Here is a 20,499-nt window from a genome sequence, read left to right on the forward strand (position 1 = left end):
ACATTGTAAAGATGTGTGTCAGCCTCTATTTGGTCAGTGAAAACACTGTAGGCACGGTGAGGAAAGGCAAGGTGCTATCATAACCGGCATGAAAACAAAAAAAAAATGTTTCTTCTTGGATTAGAGTTTATGTAATGCTTTTCTAGACAGCCAAAGCGCTTCACTGTGAGGCCCCGTACACAGGAGTCCAAAGGGGCCCCCATCCAGCCTAAACCCAACACCACCGCCCCATGAACACACTTGGAAGGTTGAGATGCACAAAAAAACTAATTGTTGCATTTGGGTGAAATCAGCTTTTTAAAATACACCTTAATGAGGGTTTTGACTTCTTACAGATGGGATTAACATATCGAGCTCATATCTAATGTTTCTTTTTTAAATCAATTTGAAGGGGCTAGAATATGAATTTGAATGACATAACCTTTTGTTATTCACTGTAATGTGATTATAAATATGTCAAGTTTTCCTTCCTATTGCACTTCAGAGTGTAAAATAGAGATTAGCTGATACAAATACGATAATCATGAATTATAATACATCATTTTTATTATAATTATATTATTATTACTTCATCTCTTGAGAGTCTCCCCCTGTCTTTACTACTAGTGATGCCTTTGTTTGTAACTTTAATCAAGGGTCCATGAACCCACCACAGTTTTGGGTAATGACATGCAAAAGTGAAACTTGTGCATAATTTTCTCCTCTGCTGCCACAAATATATTGATTACATTTTTACCTTTCTTCTATCACCTCATTCTTGTTCCAAATTGCTGGTGCTGTGTGTGAAAGCTCAAAAATCAGACGTTATGATTCAGGGATTTCCCGATCCGATATTGATAACAGCAAACATCCAGACGGTTGATAATAAATAGGTTCATAAATAGTGTTTTTAATACCTATCACTGTTTTTTGTAATTTCACTTTTCTAACATTCCACAATACAAAAATGATCACAGTATGAATTATACATGCTTAGGCAGCAGCCTAAGCAGGGAAGCCCAGACTTTCCTCTCCCCAGCCACTTCGTCCAGCTCCTCCCGGGGGATCCTGAGGCGTTCCCAGGCCAGCCGGGAGACCGAGGGAGGCGTTCGGGTGGCATCCTGACCAGATGCCCGAACCACCTCACTGACCAATTATGCCTGATTAGCACTCCAACAAGTCAATAACATCAACAAAGCGCACTTTTGTGCATTCACACACAGCATACAACTTTTGGTGGACAAAATGAGACAAAGAAGAAGTGGAAGATTTCAAGTAGTTCAAGAACTGCCCAAATTAGTAGGACAAAACGATGTTCACCAAATACTCTCATCAGTGAAGCATACCCACAAACATATTAAACAGTGGGCTTTCTAACAATTGGGAAGATTTGTGTCATGTTTGTCCTCAAACAAAACACATAATAAAACCAAAAAATATATATTCCCCCTATCTTTTTCCATTTTCAGTCCTTTTTAAAAAATGCTCCAGGGAGCCACTAGGGCGGCACTAAAGAGCCGCTTGCTGATCCCCACACTAAAGGATTGGAGGAAGAGGAATAGCTAAAATTACTACACTAAACACCAAAGGAGGATACAAAAATGCATAGTTAACGGCTACGCCAAAGCTCCTAAACGTAAATTTAGGTGGGCGGATCACTGCAAATATTGACTGTACTGATACCATGGAATGCGCTCCCAACAGGTATAAAAGAAAGGGCATCTCTATCCTCCTTCAAAACCGCAATAAAAGTTCACCTCCAGGCAGCTACAACCCTAAACTAACACCCTCCCCGGATTGCTAGTAATCAAATGTAAACAATCAAATGCAGATTCTTTTTCTTATGCCTTCTGATCTCTCTCTCTCTCTCTCTCTCTCTATGTCCACTACTTGATGTCCATATCCCCCCCCCACCCCCTCCCTCCACACCCCTGATTGTAAATAATGTAAATAATTCAATGTGATTATCTTGTGTGATGACTGTATTATGATGATAGTATATATGATAGTATATATCTGTATCATGAATCAATTTAAGTGGACCCCGACTTAAACAAGTTGAAAAACTTATTCGGGTGTTACCATTTAGTGGTCAATTGTACGGAATATGTACTTCACTGTGCAACCTACTAATAAAAGTCTCAATCAATCAATCAAAACCAAGTATTTCATCAGTGGAATCATGGAGTGAATAGCACACTGTTTAGAACTATGAGTGTCGACAAAGCACTATAAAGATCTAACCCATCATCATCAACGTACTGTGCACTACAACGCTAGCTGGCACACAACAAAGGGCCCCCTGATCGCTTAAAGTTAGAAGCATAGAATTGTCCAAAAGATATGCTGAGAAATGTATTTCTTTCAGAGAGACAAGAATTAGATTGTACAGTGATCGATTAATTAAATAATTGAATGAAAGACACTTTTTTACTAAACAGTTGTTTCTAAAATTAAGCATATCTGCAAACATTTGCATTTCAAAATACTTGAAATTTCCTTGGAAAATGGGTAAAAATAAGGGATTTTTTAATGAAACTCTCATACTCACATCCCTTAAATCAAAACATGTTACTAAGCACTGCACCATCCACTCCGACACGCAATAAGCCAATAAAGTGTAAATCATAAAATAATATGCCATAAAATATATGATATTACCCTGAGAAACCCTGTTATATTGCATAAATGAAAATAAAATCACATTTATTGGCTCTTTCACGGCGGTTATGGCTGAGACATCTTCAAGCTCTTACAGAAAGTATGAGGATGCGTGTGCAGCTGCCTGCTCTTTAGTTAAAGGTATTAAATATATCTATTTTTTACAGTTTTGCATTACTTACATTATAAAACATTTTTAAAAAAAAGTAATTTTTAATGAAACTTGAATTTAATTTGATGCCTGTTTTGTTAAAAAAAAGTAATGGGAAAAAGTATATTTTTAAGTGCAAAATAACACATTAGTGATAATTAAAACATACATTTGCAAACCTTCATTAGACAACTATAACACAGTTCAAGTGCCTTACAAGACTAACATTGCAACCACTGGGGACTACAAGCATGTTTAGGGAAATTTGCCATTATATTCTTATCAGCAGCTATGTGCACATGGACACATTTAATCGGATTAAAAGCCCAAAAGGAAAATGAAAAATGCTTCATGTGAACACGCCGTTCGGAATATTCTGACCCGATCACTTACGTTCGGATCAAAATTTAATTCCAATCAAGACGGGTGGTTTATGTCAGATTGTAGCGCATGAAAACACTTCTGAAATTCGGGTTGGAATTATCCTTACTGTGCATGTCTTTGAAGTCAGATATACCGTATTTTTCGGAGTATAAGTCGCACCGGAGTATAAGTCGCACCTGCCGAAAATGCATAATAAAGAAGAAAAAAAACATATATAAGTCGCACTGGAGTATTAGTCGCATTTTTTGGAGAAATTTATTTGATAAAACCCAACACCAAGAATAGACATTTGAAAGGCAATTTAAAATAAATAAAGAATAGTGAACAACAGGCTGAATAAGTGTACGTTATATGACGCATAAATAACCAACTGAGAATGTGCCTGGTATGTTAACGTAACATATTATGGTAAGAGTCATTCAAATAACTATAACATATAGAACATGCTATACGTTTACCAAACAATCTGTCACTCCTAATCGCTAAATCCGATGAAATGTTATATGTCTAGTCTCTTACGTGAATGAGATAAATAATATTATTTGATATTTTACGGTAATGTGTTAATAATTTCACACATAAGTCGCTCCTAAGTATAAGTCGCACCCCCGGCCAAACTATGAAAAAAACTGCGACTTATAGTCCGAAAAATACGGTACTTTGGTGGTGGAGCAGGGACTAAATGTAATAATTTTAGAATGAAGCAATTGTTTTGCTGATGTCTCCCCCCCATTTAACATGTACAGAAGTAGCGTTGTATATTGTTGAGTTTGTTGCTTTAAAAGGAGACTAGCAAAGTCAAAAGTATGGTATGGAATGTCATGTGTCGATGTAAGAATAAAAGAAGGGATCCAGTTGTCATCTTCACAAGCTGTTTTATTCATGACATTACAGCTACTCCAAGTGCTAACTGCTAGCCTCAAACACATACACACAATGTTGAGACATGAAGACGCGCCACAACCTGTACATAATCACAATATAAAAAGCACGGAACAGTTCAATTTCAAAAAGAGAGGTAAAACAAAAGTAGCGAAAAGTGCAGAAATGCACAAATTCATGTTTGTTTTCAGTGAAAGTCTATTGCTTCTTCAGCACTTGCAGTGAGAAAACTCGTCCAAAAGATGGCGCCATAGCACAAATAATAACACACCTTTCCGTTTACGTTAGGTTCTGCGCATGTCAAAGTAAAGTATTCCGATTTAAGATGTGATGTCATGATCATATCTTTTGTCTAGTGACAGAGCACGAAGGGTCTCGAAATACATTTGTGGCAGAATCTCATTGACATTTTTCACGCAAAACGTATCACGGAGCCTCACATGTAACTTCCTATATAAAAAATATTTAAAGTTGTTAACAAAACAGCTAAGTAGTTCTTTGTTTGTTTGGACCGAACAGAAGGGATGTGAACAACTCATCATTCAATTAGATACCCATTCTTAGGTGGCTATTTGATTCAAAATTGATTATAAATTTAACGCCAATTCTCGATTCAAACCAATTTTCAAAATATATTTGGTGTGAGAATATTTTTTTCAGAACCACTACCTAACAGTAGGCGTGTCCAAAAAAAATTATTTTCGAATGAATGGTGATTCTTATTTGTTAATCGATTCAAAAAAATAAAACAGTGATTTAAAATATATATATATACATATATATATATATATATATATATATATATATATATATATATATATATATATATATATATATATATATATATATATATATATATATATATATATATATATATTTTTTTTTTTTTTTTTTTTTAATTTTTTTTATTTTTAATTTTTTTATTTTGTTATTTTATTTATAAATGTTTTATTTTTTATTTTATTTTTTGTGTTTTTTTGTTTTGTATTTATTTATATTTTTTAACCTGTCCTGTCCAGCCACTCGGGCAAATCCTGCTGTTGATGTAGATGCCCATGTCTGCTGTACAGATTTACTTTAGAAAAGAGTGTTGGATACTTCTTGTTGCCTTATTTGTATTAGACTTTATTAAATGTTTGGGTAAAATATTAATTAAACAAACGAGTTTTCTTCAAAGGGGAACTGCACTTTTTTATTTTATTTTGCATATCGTTCACAGTCATGAACGATTTTAAAGATGATTAAAAAAAAAACGCTTGAAAGATGCAGCTAATGGGAGTCACTGTTGTAGCCTTCAAAGCCCTCTAAAACAACTTCAAAACCCTCCTGCAACATTTTGTATAAAGACTGCAAGTCTATATATAATGTAGTAACAGACATGTTCATAACAATATGTAATATGTTCAATTATTACCGTATTTTGATCATTTTAATCATTTCTGGGAGTGACTTCTTCCGCGCATTGATTTCTGTTTTCATAGCAGTGCACGTCTGACTTCTGGCAACATGTGTGTTCCTATTTCTGGAATCAAAACACGAGTGAGTTTTCTTATCATGGCAGACTTGGTAACAGACAAGGAAGATGACTATTTTTGGAGAAATGAGCATTCACAGCCTTATCTTTTTGAAGCTAAATATACTACTGCTTATAGAAGCTAGCACAAAGGAAAAGTGAGACGTTGGAGCAGGCGTAAGCCGGGAGAGGGGAAGCCGGGAGAGGGGGATAAAAGCAATGTTGATGCTATAAATATGGAACTTGGAGACAAACTATTTTGACATAAATGGAGTGCTTACCCAAAATCAACAGGAAACTAGCTGGACCTAATACTTGTCAAGATATTGTAATATGATTGTTCATGTTTTTCAGTCAGCGGAGATTGTTGTCGTATCGCAGTGTTGCCCAAACCGCGCCAATGTATTAGTACTTCAGAAAAACAGTTCCTCAGTGTTCACTCTTACAATAACAATGTCGCTACAGCTTGGTTATTGTACGGGTTACGGAAAATTGGTATTGGTGACCAGTTCGGTGGCCTTGTGGTTAAAGTGTCCGCCCTGAGATGATTTTTATACGTTAGAAAGCAAAAAAAACCAAAAACCATCCATCCATCCATCTTCAACCGCTTATCCGGAAGCGTTCCCAGGCCAGAGAGGAGATGTAAAAACAAAAACCTTTTGTCTTAAATTACATTTTGCTTAAATTAATTATTGTTTCTGGTTATCGTTTTTATATTAATATTATCTTGATTTTGTATGTTCTTTATGTCATATTTTATTCATTATGGTACTTTTTTGTCACTATTGTTTGTCTTTGGTACACTAATGGGTATATTGTAGGCCTTTGGTTCTTTGTTTTATTTTTGCAAAAAATATATTGCTATTTTTATATTGCTCTTTTTTATCTTTTGTATGAACATTATTATGTCAACTCCAAGTTATTGTTTTTGTTGTTTTTTGTCATTGCTATTTGTCATTGCGTTTTTATATTGATATTATCTTGATTGTGTATGTTCTTTATATCATATTTTATTCATTATGTTACTTTTTCGTCACTATTGTTTGTCTTTGGTACACTAATGTGTATATTGTAGGCCATTGGTTCTTTGTTTTATTTTTGCAAAAAATATATTGCTATTTTTATGTTGCTCTTTTTTATCTTTTGTATGAACATTATTATGTGAACTCCAAGTTATTGTTTTTGTTGTTTTTTGTCATTGCTATTTGTCATTGCTATTTGTCATTGCGTTTTTATATTGATATTATCTTGATTGTGTATGTTCTTTATGTCATATTTTATTCATTATGTTATTTTTTCGTCACTATTGTTTGTCTTTGGTACACTAATGGGTATATTGTAGGCCTTTGGTTCTTTGTTTTATTTTTGCAAAAAATATATTGCTATTTTTATATTGCTCTTTTTTATCCTTTGTTTGAACATTATTATGTCAACTCCAAGTTATTGTTTTTGTTGTTTTTTGTCATTGCTATTTGTCATTGCGTTTTTATATTGATATTATCTTGATTGTGTATGTTCTTTATGTCATATTTTATTCATTATGTTACTTTTTCGTCACTATTGTTTGTCTTTGGTACACTAATGGGTATATTGTAGGCCTTTGGTTCTTTGTTTTATTTTTGCAAAAAATATATTGCTATTTTTATATTGCTCTTTTTTATCTTTGGTATGAACATTATTATGTCAACTCCAAGTTATTGTTTTTGTTGTTTTTTGTCATTGCTATTTGTCATTGCGTTTTCATATTGATATTATCTTGATTGTGTATGTTCTTTATGTCATATTTTATTCATTATGTTACTTTTTTGTCACTATTGTTTGTCTTTGGTACACTAATGTGTATATTGTAGGCCATTGGTTCTTGTTTTATTTTTGCAAAAAACATATTGCTATTTTTATATTGCTCTTTTTTATCTTTGGTATACACGTTATTATGTCAACTCCAAGTTATTGTTTTTTTTGTTGCTATTTTTGTATTACAAAATGTTATTATTGATCATGTTGTACTGCATTGTAATCTTTTGTTTTGCGATTGTGTGATGTTTTTTGCCCGGACCCCCAGGAAGGATAGTCTCCACTGCGGTGTAGACTAATGGGGATCCTTAATAAACTAAATTAAAGTAAACTTCTTGTCTCTCATAATGATTGTGAACGATAGGCAAAATTCCACAATAAAAAGTGCAGTTCCCCTTTCTTTAAATTAAAATAAACATTTAGCAGTGCTGTTTATTTCTTTCATGGAGGAATGAAGTTAATCATAGAACTGGCACCCAATGATATTAAAAAAGTATGGATTTGAATCGAATCGTTACCCCCAAGAATCGAATTGAATCCGACAGTGCCCAAAAACTCACCGCCTTAAAACCGAGTTCCCGAACCGTGGTTATGGCGTTGAATCACTCCTCTGGTCTATGCTGACAGACTCTTTGTGCTTGTGTTCCCACAGCCGTGCTACGAACGAGTGAAGGACTGGCTTAATGAGAACCTGGTGGCCCTGTGGATCTTTGCTCTGTGCACAGCACTTACTCAGGTAATTAGAGAACCTTGCACCAATTACTTCTTGATAAATCCACATGCTTTCACACCCCCTGACTTTTGGTTGAATAAACCCAACATTTGGCCGTGGACAACAGGAGCGCATTGACTTTGTGTGTGTTACCACCGAAGACCACACAGGGGGTTCTGACATTCCATGAAACGCTTTAATCTCCTTTGGTACGTGACTTGCCTACACATGCCGTGGCGTGAAGAGCTCCGTTCTTGAAGGCATCAATCACGCGACTCTTCTACTGCTGCAGCTGCAAGCTCATTTGTAGTCAGCCATTAGAGTCTGGGTGGTGCTTTGAATCTTCTAATGCGGCCAAATGAAGCAGAAAGTAGATGTAATCAACATCTTTGAGCGTACGTGGAATCATGGCCCGTGCAAAGTGATGTGTTACCTTGCATTCCCAAGTAACTATTTGGGAAGTACCTAAACTTACACCTTCCGCTGCTGGGTGAACTTCGACGCAAACTGATAAATTACACAATAATTATCTTAAGGCCCAAGCTGTTTGTTTACATGCTTTTTTTTATTTCTCTTTGCTATTTGGGCTTATTGGACCCTAATTAGAATAAAAACTAAGAATCATCTTTTGATATGATGTACTTAGTCCATAAGTACACAAACGTGTACTTCATGTATAGTGACATGCTAATTCCTATTTTTACACTTTTTTTTCCAAATTCCATTGTATTTTATACTCTTCTGACACCACCAGATGGCAGTATAAGTGTCCACATAAGCGGCCATAAAACCCCAATTCAGTAGTGTACACAATTTTGGAAATAAGAGCTAAAAGGTGCTGTCCACGCATGTGGTCACTAAGCCTTTAGTTTAAGTTTATGTGCAGAATATACAAAAACTGTGATAATAAATCTTTATTTAATTTAGTACTGACTAGTGTTGTCCCGATACCAATATTTTGGTACCGGTACCAAAATGTATTTCGATACTTTTCGATACTTTTCGATACTTTTCTAAATAAAGGAACCACAAAAAATGGCATTATTGGCTTAATTTTAACCAAGAATCTTATGGTACATTAAACATATGTTTCTTATTGCAATTGTGCCCTTAAATAAAATAGTGAACATTCTAGACTAGTGTTGTCCCGATACCAATATTTTGGTACCGGTACCGGTACCAAAATGTATTTCGGTACTTTTTGGTACTTTTCTAAATAAAGGGGACCACAAAAAATTCATTATTGGCTTTATTTCAACAGAAAATCTTAGGGTACATTAAACATATGTTTCTTATTGCAAGTTTGTCCTTAAATAAAATAGTGAACATACTAGACAACTTGTCTTTTAGTAGTAAGTAAACAAACAAAGACTCCTAATTTAGTCTGCTGACATATGCAGTAACATATTGTGTCATTTTCCATTCTATTATTTTGTCAACATTATTAAGGACAAGTGGTAGAAAATGAATTATTAATCTACTTGTTCATTTACTGTTAATATCGGCTTACTTTCTCATTCAACGTGTTCTATTTACACTTCTGTCAAAATGCAATAATCACTTATTCTTCTGTTGTTTGATACGTTGCATTAGTTTTGGATGATACCACAAATTTGGGTATCAATCCGATACCAAGTCGTTACAGGATCATACATTGTTCATATTCAAAGTCCTCATGTGTCCAGGGTGACAGATTTCCTGAAAATATAAACATAATATACATTTTTTTTAAACGAACAAAGATGTTGTGATGCCAAAAAATATCGATGTAATCATAGTAGTATCGACTAGATACGCTCCTGTACTTGGTATCATTACAGTGGATTTTAGGTGTAGGTCCACCAATGGGGTTGGTGGAGGACCAGTACTTTTTAGAGGCGGTATAGTACCGAATATGATTCATTAGTATTGCGGTATTATACTAATACCGGTATATCGTACAACCCTAGAACTAAGTCAGTATTTGTGGAATTTCGCTGCAGCCACAAATATTTGGGCATCCAAACAAACCACTACGTAATATTTTGCCATGCAAACGAAAATACTTCTCATTTTCTTTTTGGACGGTGTCAAGGATTTATGGGAGTGTGTCATGACCATGTCAGAACACAAAACGTCTCAACACAAATGTTGTTGTGTTCCCCAGGATGCGGAAAGACAGGCAGGAGAAGCAGTTTGCGGAGAAGAGACTTTTAATCCACACCAATGAGGCAAAAATCCACAAAAGGAGACGATGCCGCGCGAAAGCTCAGGGCCACTTATCGTCAAAATACTCATCGTAGCATACAAAGAAAGGGAGTAAAGCCTGGTAAAGCCTACGGGAGGCTACACCGTGGTAGCCTACGTGCATCTCCAAAGAATCCTAGGTTTGCAGAATGCAGAGCTGTGATTGGTCAGTTTTTGCCGAGGAGGATCCCTAAACACAGGCAAACAGACATTGGGCTTAAAATACAAAAATGATCGTGTAAAATAAAACAACAGTGATCAAACATTTGCATGAAAACTGTTATCGTGTCCTTAATATCACGATGCGCTCTAAAAAAAAATAGTTCCTGAATGTCACCAGAAAATGTCACAAAGTACGGCACTCTTTTCAACTTTTATTGTCAATCTTGTGCTAACAACAGGTTTAATTCTCTCTCATGCACACACCTGTTTTTCTCTCACTTCTCATTCTCTGTTAATAATCTTTCAGGCACAGTATATTTACAAACATTTGTGAACCCTCAACATGACCGTACACATTAACACCAGCGTGTCGTTTACTAAAAGTAGTTATTTAACAGTTTTATATACATGATAGCTTTCTCTTTTCCCATGTCTCGAACGGCCAAATAGCGTTGCAAATAATAAGTGTCCTGTGCCACGACTCGTTCAGAAATTGCACGGTCCATCTTTACAAATGTATTTTCCTCTGGTTTGTAAGTAAAACATCCATTAAAGGTAATCTGATGATTGTCAATGATCACCCCTGCGACCCCGAACGGGACAAACGGTAGAAAATGGATGGATGGATAATTCCAGTGTAGACAAAGATGTTAATGTCGTCACTTCACAGGAAGAAAATACAGTATCTAGTCAACAAGAGCTGCAGTTACTCCTTCTGGAAACACTGCCCCTTAGATGTGACTTTTCTCGACCATTGTAGGTATTCTCCATTCTTGTTTTGTCGACTGACGGGCAGACAGACATGAATAGCGTTTAACGCCCTTATCGTTAAACGTGTTGAACTTCATATGAAGTCTGCCGTTCTTAAATCCAATGTTTTCCTTTTTTCTAGCTAAAACGACGTTGGATTGATACCTATCTTTCAGAAGGCAAACTTGCCAAGCAATCGCTGCAGTTGAATCTCAGGAATATAAATTGATATATCCTATATCCTATATATATATGTACATCCTAACACATTTACATAACAAAAAATGCCATACCACGAAACTCCATAACACAAAATGACTTCAAAAAATGTTGTAACGACAAAAGCTGTATCCCCAAACGCCATTACATACAATGTCATAACACAAAACGCCATAACAAAATATCGTAACACAAAACACTACAACACAAATATCATAATGCGAAACGCCATAACACAAAACGCCATAACACAAAATGCTATAACACGAAACACCATAACACGAAACGCCATATGACAAAATTACGTAACATGAAACATGTAAGATATAATGCCGTAACACGAAACGCTGTAACACAAAATACTGTAACTGTAAATGTCGTAACAAGAAAGATCATAACACGAGACACCAAAACACACAATTGTCATACTGTGAAACATTGTACCACAAAAATTTGTAACAAGAAAGGCTATAGCACCAAACACCATTACATACAATGTCATAACACAAAACGCCATTACACAAAATATCATAACACAAAACGCTATAACACAAAAAGCTATAACACGAAATGCCATAACACAAAATATGGTAACACAAAATGCTATAACACAAACATTATAATGTGAAACGCCATAACACAAAACGCTATAACACGAAAAATCATAACACGAAACACCATAAGACAAAATTACGTAACATGAAACATGTAATATGTAAGATGGAATGCCGTAACACGAAACACTGTACCACGAAATGCTGTAACTGTAAATGTCATAACAAGAAAGGTCATAACACGAAACACCAAGACGGGCAGACATGTCATACTGTGAAACATTGTACCACTAAAATTTGTAACGACAAAGGCTGTAGGACCAAACGCCACTACATACAATGTCATAACACAAAACGCCATAACACAAAATATCGTAACACAAAACGCTATAACACAAAAAGCTATAACACGAAACGCCATAAGACAAAAGTACGTAACATGAAACATGTAACATTTAAGATGGAATGCCGTAACACCAAAAGCTGTAACACGAAATACTGTAACTGTAAATGTCGTAACAAGAAAGGCCATAACATGAAACACCAAAACACAAAATGTCATACTGTGAAACATTGTACCACAAACATTTGTAACGAGAAAGGCTGTAGCACCAAACACCACTACATACAATGTCATAACACAGAACGCCCTAACACAAAATATGGTAACACAAAATGCTATAATACAAACATTATAATGTCAAACGCCATAACACAAAACCCTATAGTACGAAAAACCATAACACGAAACACCATAAGACAAAATGACGTAACATGAAACATGTAACATGTAATATGGAAAGCCGTAACACGAAATGCTGTAACTGTAAATGTCGTAACAAGAAAAGTCATAACACGAAACACCAAAACACAAAATGTCATACTGTGAAACATTGTACCACTAAAATTTGTAACGACAAAGGCTGTAGCACCAAACGCCACTACATACAAAGTCATAACACAAAACGCCATAACACAAAATATCGTAACACAAAACGCTATAACACAAAAAGCTATGACACGAAATGCCATAACACAAAACGCTATTACATGAAAAACCATAACATGAAACGCAAAATTACATAACATGAAACTTGTAACATGTAATATGGAATGCCGTAACACGAAACACTGTAACACAAAATACTGTAACTGTAAATGTCGTAACAAGAAAGATCATAACTCGAAACACCAAAACACAAAATGTCATACTGTGAAACATTGTACCACTAAAATTTGTAACGCCAAAGGCTGTAGCACCAAACGCCATTACATACAATGTCATAACACAAAACGCCAAAACACAAAATATCGTAACACAAAACGCTATAACACAAAAAGCTATAACACGAAACGCCATAAGACAAAAGTACGTAACATGAAACATGTAACATTTAAGATGGAATGCCGTAACACCAAAAGCTGTAACACGAAATAATGTAACTGTAAATGTCGTAACAACAAAAGCCATAACACGAAACACCAAAACAAAAAATGTCATACTGTGAAACATTGTACCACAAACATTTGTAACGAGAAAGGCTGTAGCACCAAACACCACTACATACAATGTCATAACACAAAACGCCCTAACACAAAATATGGTTACACAAAATGCTATAACACAAACATTATAATGTGAAACGCCATAACACAAAACGCTATTACATGAAAAACTATAACACGAAACACCATAAGACAAAATTACATAACATGAAACATGTAACATGTAAGATGGAATACCGTAACACGAAACACTGTAACACGAAATGCGGTAACTGTAAATGTCGTAACAAGAAAGATCATAACACGAAACACCAAAACACGAAATTGTCATACTGTGAAACATTGTACCACAAAAATTTGTAACAAGAAAGGCTGTAGCACCAAACACCATTACATACAATGCCATAACACAAAACGCCATAAGACAAAATATTGTAACACAAAACGCTATATAACAAAAAGCTATAACACAAAACGCCATAACACAAAACGCTATAACACAAAACGCTATAACACGAAAAACCATAACATGAAACACCATAAGACAAAATTATGTAACATGAAACATGTAACATGTAAGATGGAATGCCGTAACACGAAATGCTGTAACTGTAAATGTCGTAACAAGAAAGGTCATAACACAAAACACCAAAACACAAAATGTCATACTGTGAAACATTGTACCACTAAAATTTGTAACGGCAAAGGCTGTAGCACCAAATCCCACTACATACAATGTCATAACACAAAACGCCATAACACAAAATATCGTAACACAAAACGCTATAACACAAAAAGCTATAACACGAAACGCCATAACACAAAACGCTATTACACGAAAAACCATAACACGAAACGCAAAATTACACAACATGAAACATGTAACATTTAAGATGGAAGGCCGTAACACGAAAAGCTGTAACACGAAATACCGTAACTGTAAATGTCATAACAAGAAAGGCCATAACACGAAACACCGAAACACAAAATGTCCTACTGTGAAACATTGTACCACAAAAATTTGTAACGAGAAAGGCTGTAGCACCAAACACCATTACATACAATGTCATAACACAAAACGCCACAACACAAAATATCGTAACACAAAACGCTATAACACAAATATCATAATGCGAAACGCCATAACACGAAACGCTATAACACAAAACACCATAACACGAAACGCCATAAGACAAAATTACGTAACATGAAACATGTAGCATTTAAGATGGAATGCCGTAACACGAAACACTGTACCACGAAATACTGTAATTGTAAATGTCGTAACAAGAAAGACCGTAACACGAAACACCAAAACCCAAAATGTCATACTGTGAAACATTGTATCACAAAATGTTGTAACAGGAAACTCTGTAAGACAAAACACGAAGCGTAACACAAAACGCTGTAACACTTTAATGTGGATATTTCATTTTTTAACAAAATGGCCATCTTATGCTCGTAATGTCAGGAGTTAATGACCTTTATCACACTGAATCAGTAGGTAGAAAGACAAATACAATAGGTAAGACTACACAAAAATTATCCAGTCAACTCCCTCCAAACTTGAACCAAATAAGTATTCATAAAATCCAAATCAAGGGACTAGTACAGCAAGTTATTTGACAGTTTGAGTCTTCATTGCAGCAAAGACAAAAAAAAGAGCAAAACACTTCACAGTCGTCAGCCTTGGTGCCGTAGTGACAAATGTATTATTTTGTAGCTCTACAAACCAAAATAGAAACTTTAAGGTATGGACTAAGCACTTGTATCCCAAGTGCTAAACAACCAGTCCTTGGATCAGTAAGTGACTATGTCACTAAAGTGACCCGGGAATGTGGTCCCCATCCAGAGTCTTGCTCAAGGACACATGGCTATGGGAACATGGGGGAGCTGGAGATTGAATTTGCTGAAGCTGCAGTTTAACCGACGACCTGCTCGGGCTCCCAATCATGAATCATCAGAAATGTCATTTATTGTGTTCCCTTGACTTCCTCCGGTGTTTAATGATTGGGATGAACTTGTGAACCTATTTGGAGTTGTAAATTACTTTAAATCAAGTGTGTCCGAACCTTTTGCAATGAGGACCGCTTATGAAAAAAGGAAGGATGTGGGGGTCACTTTGATGGTCTTCACATTTTATTTCACTAAACTCAATATAATCAATTCAATTTGGTTCAAGATATGCTAAGCTATCTTGAATAAAATTATCTCAGTTGTGTGGTATCAGTGACAAAGGACCTGATATATATATATATATAGGACACACCTTCTCATTCAATGTGTGTTCTTTATTTTCATGACTATTTACATTGTAGATTGTCACTGAAGGCATCAAAACAATGAATGAACACATGTGGAGTTGTGTACTTAACAAAAAAAGGTGAAATAACTGAAAACATATTTTATATTGTAGTTTTTTCAAAATAGCCACCTTTTGCTCTGATTACTGTTTTGCACACTCTTGGCATTCTCTCCATGAGCTTCATGAGGTAGTCACCTGAAAGGGTTTTCACATCACAGGTGTCAAAGTTTTGATGCTTTTAGTGACAATCTAGAATGTAAATAGTCTTGAAAATAAAGAAAACGCATTGAAATGAGAAGGTGTGTCCAAACTTTTAGCCTCTACTGTGTATTGATGTGTTAACGAACACATTTTATATTAATATCGATTATGTGTCTGTCAGGTTCAAACACTGATGACATCTATTAAACAAGACAAAAGGCAAGGAATCAAACAGAGGCAGAATTCAATTTGGACTCAGATCTGAGGAGAGACATGGCCACTGTACTCTCTGTACAGTCCTGCACCACGCTCTGACGAAGAAGGTTTTCGTCTCCTCTTTTATTTAGATGTTCAATGTTTACGCAACAACACACGTCTCAACAGGAATGGGGAGTATGTAAACAGTCATTGTTTTCGGTCACATTGAAGACAAAAGAAGAAGATGCCTCGGGCTTGGGCTCGTCCTGGATTAAGCTTGGGCAGGTTTTCGAGGACAATGGATAACCCCTCCCGTCTCATTCCATCGTCCACAGCGGAATCTTCCAAGCGTTTGGCTTGGTGCAACAAAGACAGCTTTTTGTCTGTTTATTTGAACTCAGAACGGAAAGTTTTTTGATAATTTAAAAACAATTTTTCTGACAGTGTCAATCGCAATATATATTAATATCGTTTTATCGGCCCAGCCCGACGCACACTTGCAACTTTCTTTGGCCCCACGTTGTAGTCAATAAAAAAGCAGAGATCGAGCCAAAAAAATTCTGGCATTCTTTGATTGGGCACTCGATTCCACGGAATGCTGGAAAACGAACTAGTTTGGTACGGGCAGTATTTGGCTATAGCAGAGCTGGGCAAATATTTTGACTCGGGGGCCACATTGAGGGGGAAAAAAAGGTGTCTGGGGAGCCAAGGTGTATGTTTGTATAAATTATATGTACACATTTAGCTGTAAAAATCTGCTGTACAGTATGTGTGTTTGGGTCCCTTTTTTTCAGGAACACTAATACCAAAAGTCACAATGTCCGATGGGGTTCTAAAAACGTTGTGACAGACCACCTCAAAAAAACGGAATCGAATGTTATAGTTTTTTACTGAATGGGAGACCCTAAAATGTACATAAAAATAAAGAAAGTGTCATTTACTATGAACAATAAAATACTGAATATTAACAACATATGAACATATCCTCTTTTACTTCTCCGACCAGATCCTGTATAGTTGTGTACCTTTCGCAATCAAGCAAAATATGAATGCAAAGGGTAATAAACGTAAACATTTGCTTCTGCATCTGTTTCTGAAAAAAAACTGCTCTGAAAAAAAAAACCGCCCACTCTGCTTTGTTCCTCGTCTGAGCTGCTGTGACGTAGATTACCGTAATAACTCGTACAACACCCAAAAGCGCAGATTTCGACCATTGAAATACATTCTATAGTTCAAGACTTACGGTCATTTAAAATCAGCACTGCACTTCATGATGGCAGCGACAGTTTTGATATTAAAGGTCTAAAAAAATGATGTAGAACGTCGGATGGAAAATCATACCGGGCCGCATGTGGCTATAGGATAACCGAGACGGTATATGAATACTTTTTTTGTTATAAACTAGATATGTCCGAATAATATCGGGCTGCTGATATTATCGGCCGATTACTGCTTTAAAATGTAATATCGGGAAATTATCGGTATCGGTTTCAAAAAGTAAAATTTATGACTTTATAAACCTTAAAGGCACTGCCTTTGGCGTGCCGGCCCAATCACATAATACCTACGGCTTTTCACACACGCAGGTGAATGCAACGCATACTTGGTCAACAGCCATACAGGTCACACTGAGGGTGACCGTATAAACAACTTTAACACTGTTACAAATATGCGCCACACTGTGAACCCACACCAAACAAGAATGAGAAACACATTTCGGGAGAACATCCGCACCGTAACAGGACATAAACACAACAAAACAAATACCCAGAACCCCTTGCAGCACTAACTCTTTCGGGACGCTACAATATACACCCCCCGCTAACCCTCAACCCCGGCACCCCCAACCCCGCCCACCTCAACCTCCTCATGCTCTCTCAGGGAGAGCATGTCCCAAATTCCAAGCTGCTGTTTTGAGGCATGTTTAAAAAAAGAATGCACTTTGAGACTTTAATAATAAATATGGCGGTGCCATGTTGGCATTTTTTTCCAAAACTTGAGTTGATTTATTTTGGAAAACCTTGTTACATTGTTTAATGCAGGGATGTCCAAAGTGCGGCCCGGGGGCCATTTGCGGCCCGCAGGTCATTTTTTAACGGCCCCACGGCCCATTTTAAAATACGATTAACAAAATTAAAAACATAAAAAGTGGTATGAAAGAGCAAACAGGTGAAATGTACCAAGAAAATGTTGCAATGTCTACTCTAATAACACAAAGCTGCCATGCAGGCTGTTTCTTTCTTTAAAAAAAAAATAATGAATGAAAATCAATGTTATTATGAATTATTGACCTATCCAAGGCTCCAATTACGTCACATTAAATATTGCACTTTGAGATATTTTTTTGGGAAAATGTTGCATATTTTGTGTTTGCCATATAAAAAATTGAGCTGTCTTTTTTTTTTTTTAAAGAAGGGCCTAAAACGAACAAACAAAAAACATAAACAAAAATACAACTTATAATTGACGGATAGATCTGACGTTGATCTCGAGATTATTGTGTTAAAAGTAAACAGTAAAAAAAAATTATAATTTATTTTTTAACACTTTAATGAGTAGGACCCTTTTGGTTCCCCAATCATTTTTGTGTGATTTGTTTTTAAATGTCATCACTCAAAAAATAATAATTAATTAAAATCAATGGTGTTATGAGTTGTTGACCTTTTTAAGGCTCCAATTATTATATAATCTCAAATATTCCACTTAAAAATGTTATTGGGTGAAAATATTGCACATTTTGTGTTTTTTCCATAAAAAAAACAGGGTTTTCTTTGACAAAAAGACCATACGACTTCCATCCATCCATCCATTTTTCTACCGCTTATTCCCTTCGGGGTCGCGGGGGGCGCTGGAGCCTATCTCAGCTACAATCGGGCAGAAGGTGGGGTACACCCTGGACAAGTCGCCACCTCATCGCAGGGCCAACACAGATAGACAGACAACATTCACACTCACATTCACACACTAGGGCCAATTTAGTGTTGCCAATCAACCTATCCCCAGGTGCATGTCTTTGGAGGTGGGAGGAAGCTGGAGTACCCGGAGGGAACCCACGCAGTCACGGGGAGGACATGCAAACTCCACACAGAAAGATCCTGAGGCTTAAAAACATTATATTGACAGACAGACCTAATGTTGATCTATGGATTTAAAACTTGAATAATAATAAAAATAATAATACTGAATAATGACACATTTTTTATATTTTTTTTAACAAACCCATTTGGGGGGATCAAGCCTGAGTGGAGGCCTAAATGTATATTTTTTATACATATATTGTATTGGTTTTTATTAAAAAAATATATCAAAATGGCCCCCGCTTGCTTTGATTTTTCAGTGTGCGGCCCTCAGTGGAAAAAGTTTAATGCATCCAGAGGGGCATCACAACAAAATTAGGCATAATAATGTGTTAATTCCACGACTGTATATATCGATATTGGTTGATATCGGAATCGGTAATGAAGAGTTGGACAATATCGGAATATCGGATATGGGCAAAAAAGCCATTATCGGACATCTCTATTATAAACCGAATCTTACGAAAAACAGGAGTAAAAAAATGGAGGTCTGTCAACTTTACAACTGTTTGGTTTTGGCACAAATGGTGGAAATTGTAGCTTGTTGACACTATCCATGACAACTGCCTCTCAGTATATGTCATGCAGTTTGATGACAGCAACGTGAGAAAAAAAAGAGTTAACAAAAAATGTCTGATGTTTTTCAGATTCTGGGCCTGGTCTTCTCCATGACGATGTTCTGTCAGGCTGTCAAAGTCGAAACCTTCTACGCCTAACCCTTCACTCCTCCTGACGCATACCAGTACTCACATCCAACAAGCACAGTGTTACACCTTTCCTATCGTTTGCTGTGTCCAGTACTAATTTCTGTGATGCATTTTACCCAGCAGTATAACAAACATGTGTTAAACAATGTAATCCTTTTTTAATGTGTTGCTTTTAAATTATTTCATGTTTTTACGTGTTTTCAAGCCGGGGTGCGGGGGGGGGGTTCAGCGAGGAATGTGCACTGGTGAGGTGCGGCAAGTGCATGTCTCCTGCCATGGTGTGTAATAAATGTTTTGGATCTACACAACAGTGGGTGTTCCATTACTCATCATCACACAATGCTTGAGGCTTTCAGCGTGTAATCCAGTTTTTGTGTCAAAAAGGATTCTCCCGACAAAGGAAGATGATGGTGTTGTTGAGGTACAGGGGGAAGAAGACGACACATTATTTATTTATTAAGATGCAATGAGGCGTGTAACTAAACCACAATGTATATGTGTGCGACTATGTGTAGTGA

General features: G+C 36.1%; 1 protein-coding gene across 2 annotated transcripts in view; it reads left to right on the forward strand.

The window, feature by feature from the left end:
- Nucleotides 1-20,197, forward strand: part of LOC133664541 (tetraspanin-4-like) — a 48,542-nt gene extending 28,345 nt beyond the window's left edge. The window contains exons 2-4 of one of the 2 annotated variants that reach the window (XR_009828593.1): nt 8,017-8,100; nt 16,181-16,322; nt 19,922-20,197. Coding sequence is in view for 1 of the 2 variants with exons in the window: in XM_062069257.1 (XP_061925241.1) it covers nt 8,017-8,100; nt 19,922-19,990 (153 nt within the window). In the remaining variant the exon portion in view is untranslated. The remainder of the gene's footprint in view (nt 1-8,016; nt 8,101-16,180; nt 16,323-19,921) is intronic. The other variant, XM_062069257.1, reaches the window with a different exon arrangement.
- The last annotated feature ends 302 nt before the right edge of the window (nt 20,198-20,499 follow it).

The sequence above is a fragment of the Entelurus aequoreus genome, linkage group LG02 (assembly GCF_033978785.1).
Source record: "Entelurus aequoreus isolate RoL-2023_Sb linkage group LG02, RoL_Eaeq_v1.1, whole genome shotgun sequence".
Lineage (NCBI taxonomy): Eukaryota > Metazoa > Chordata > Actinopteri > Syngnathiformes > Syngnathidae > Entelurus > Entelurus aequoreus.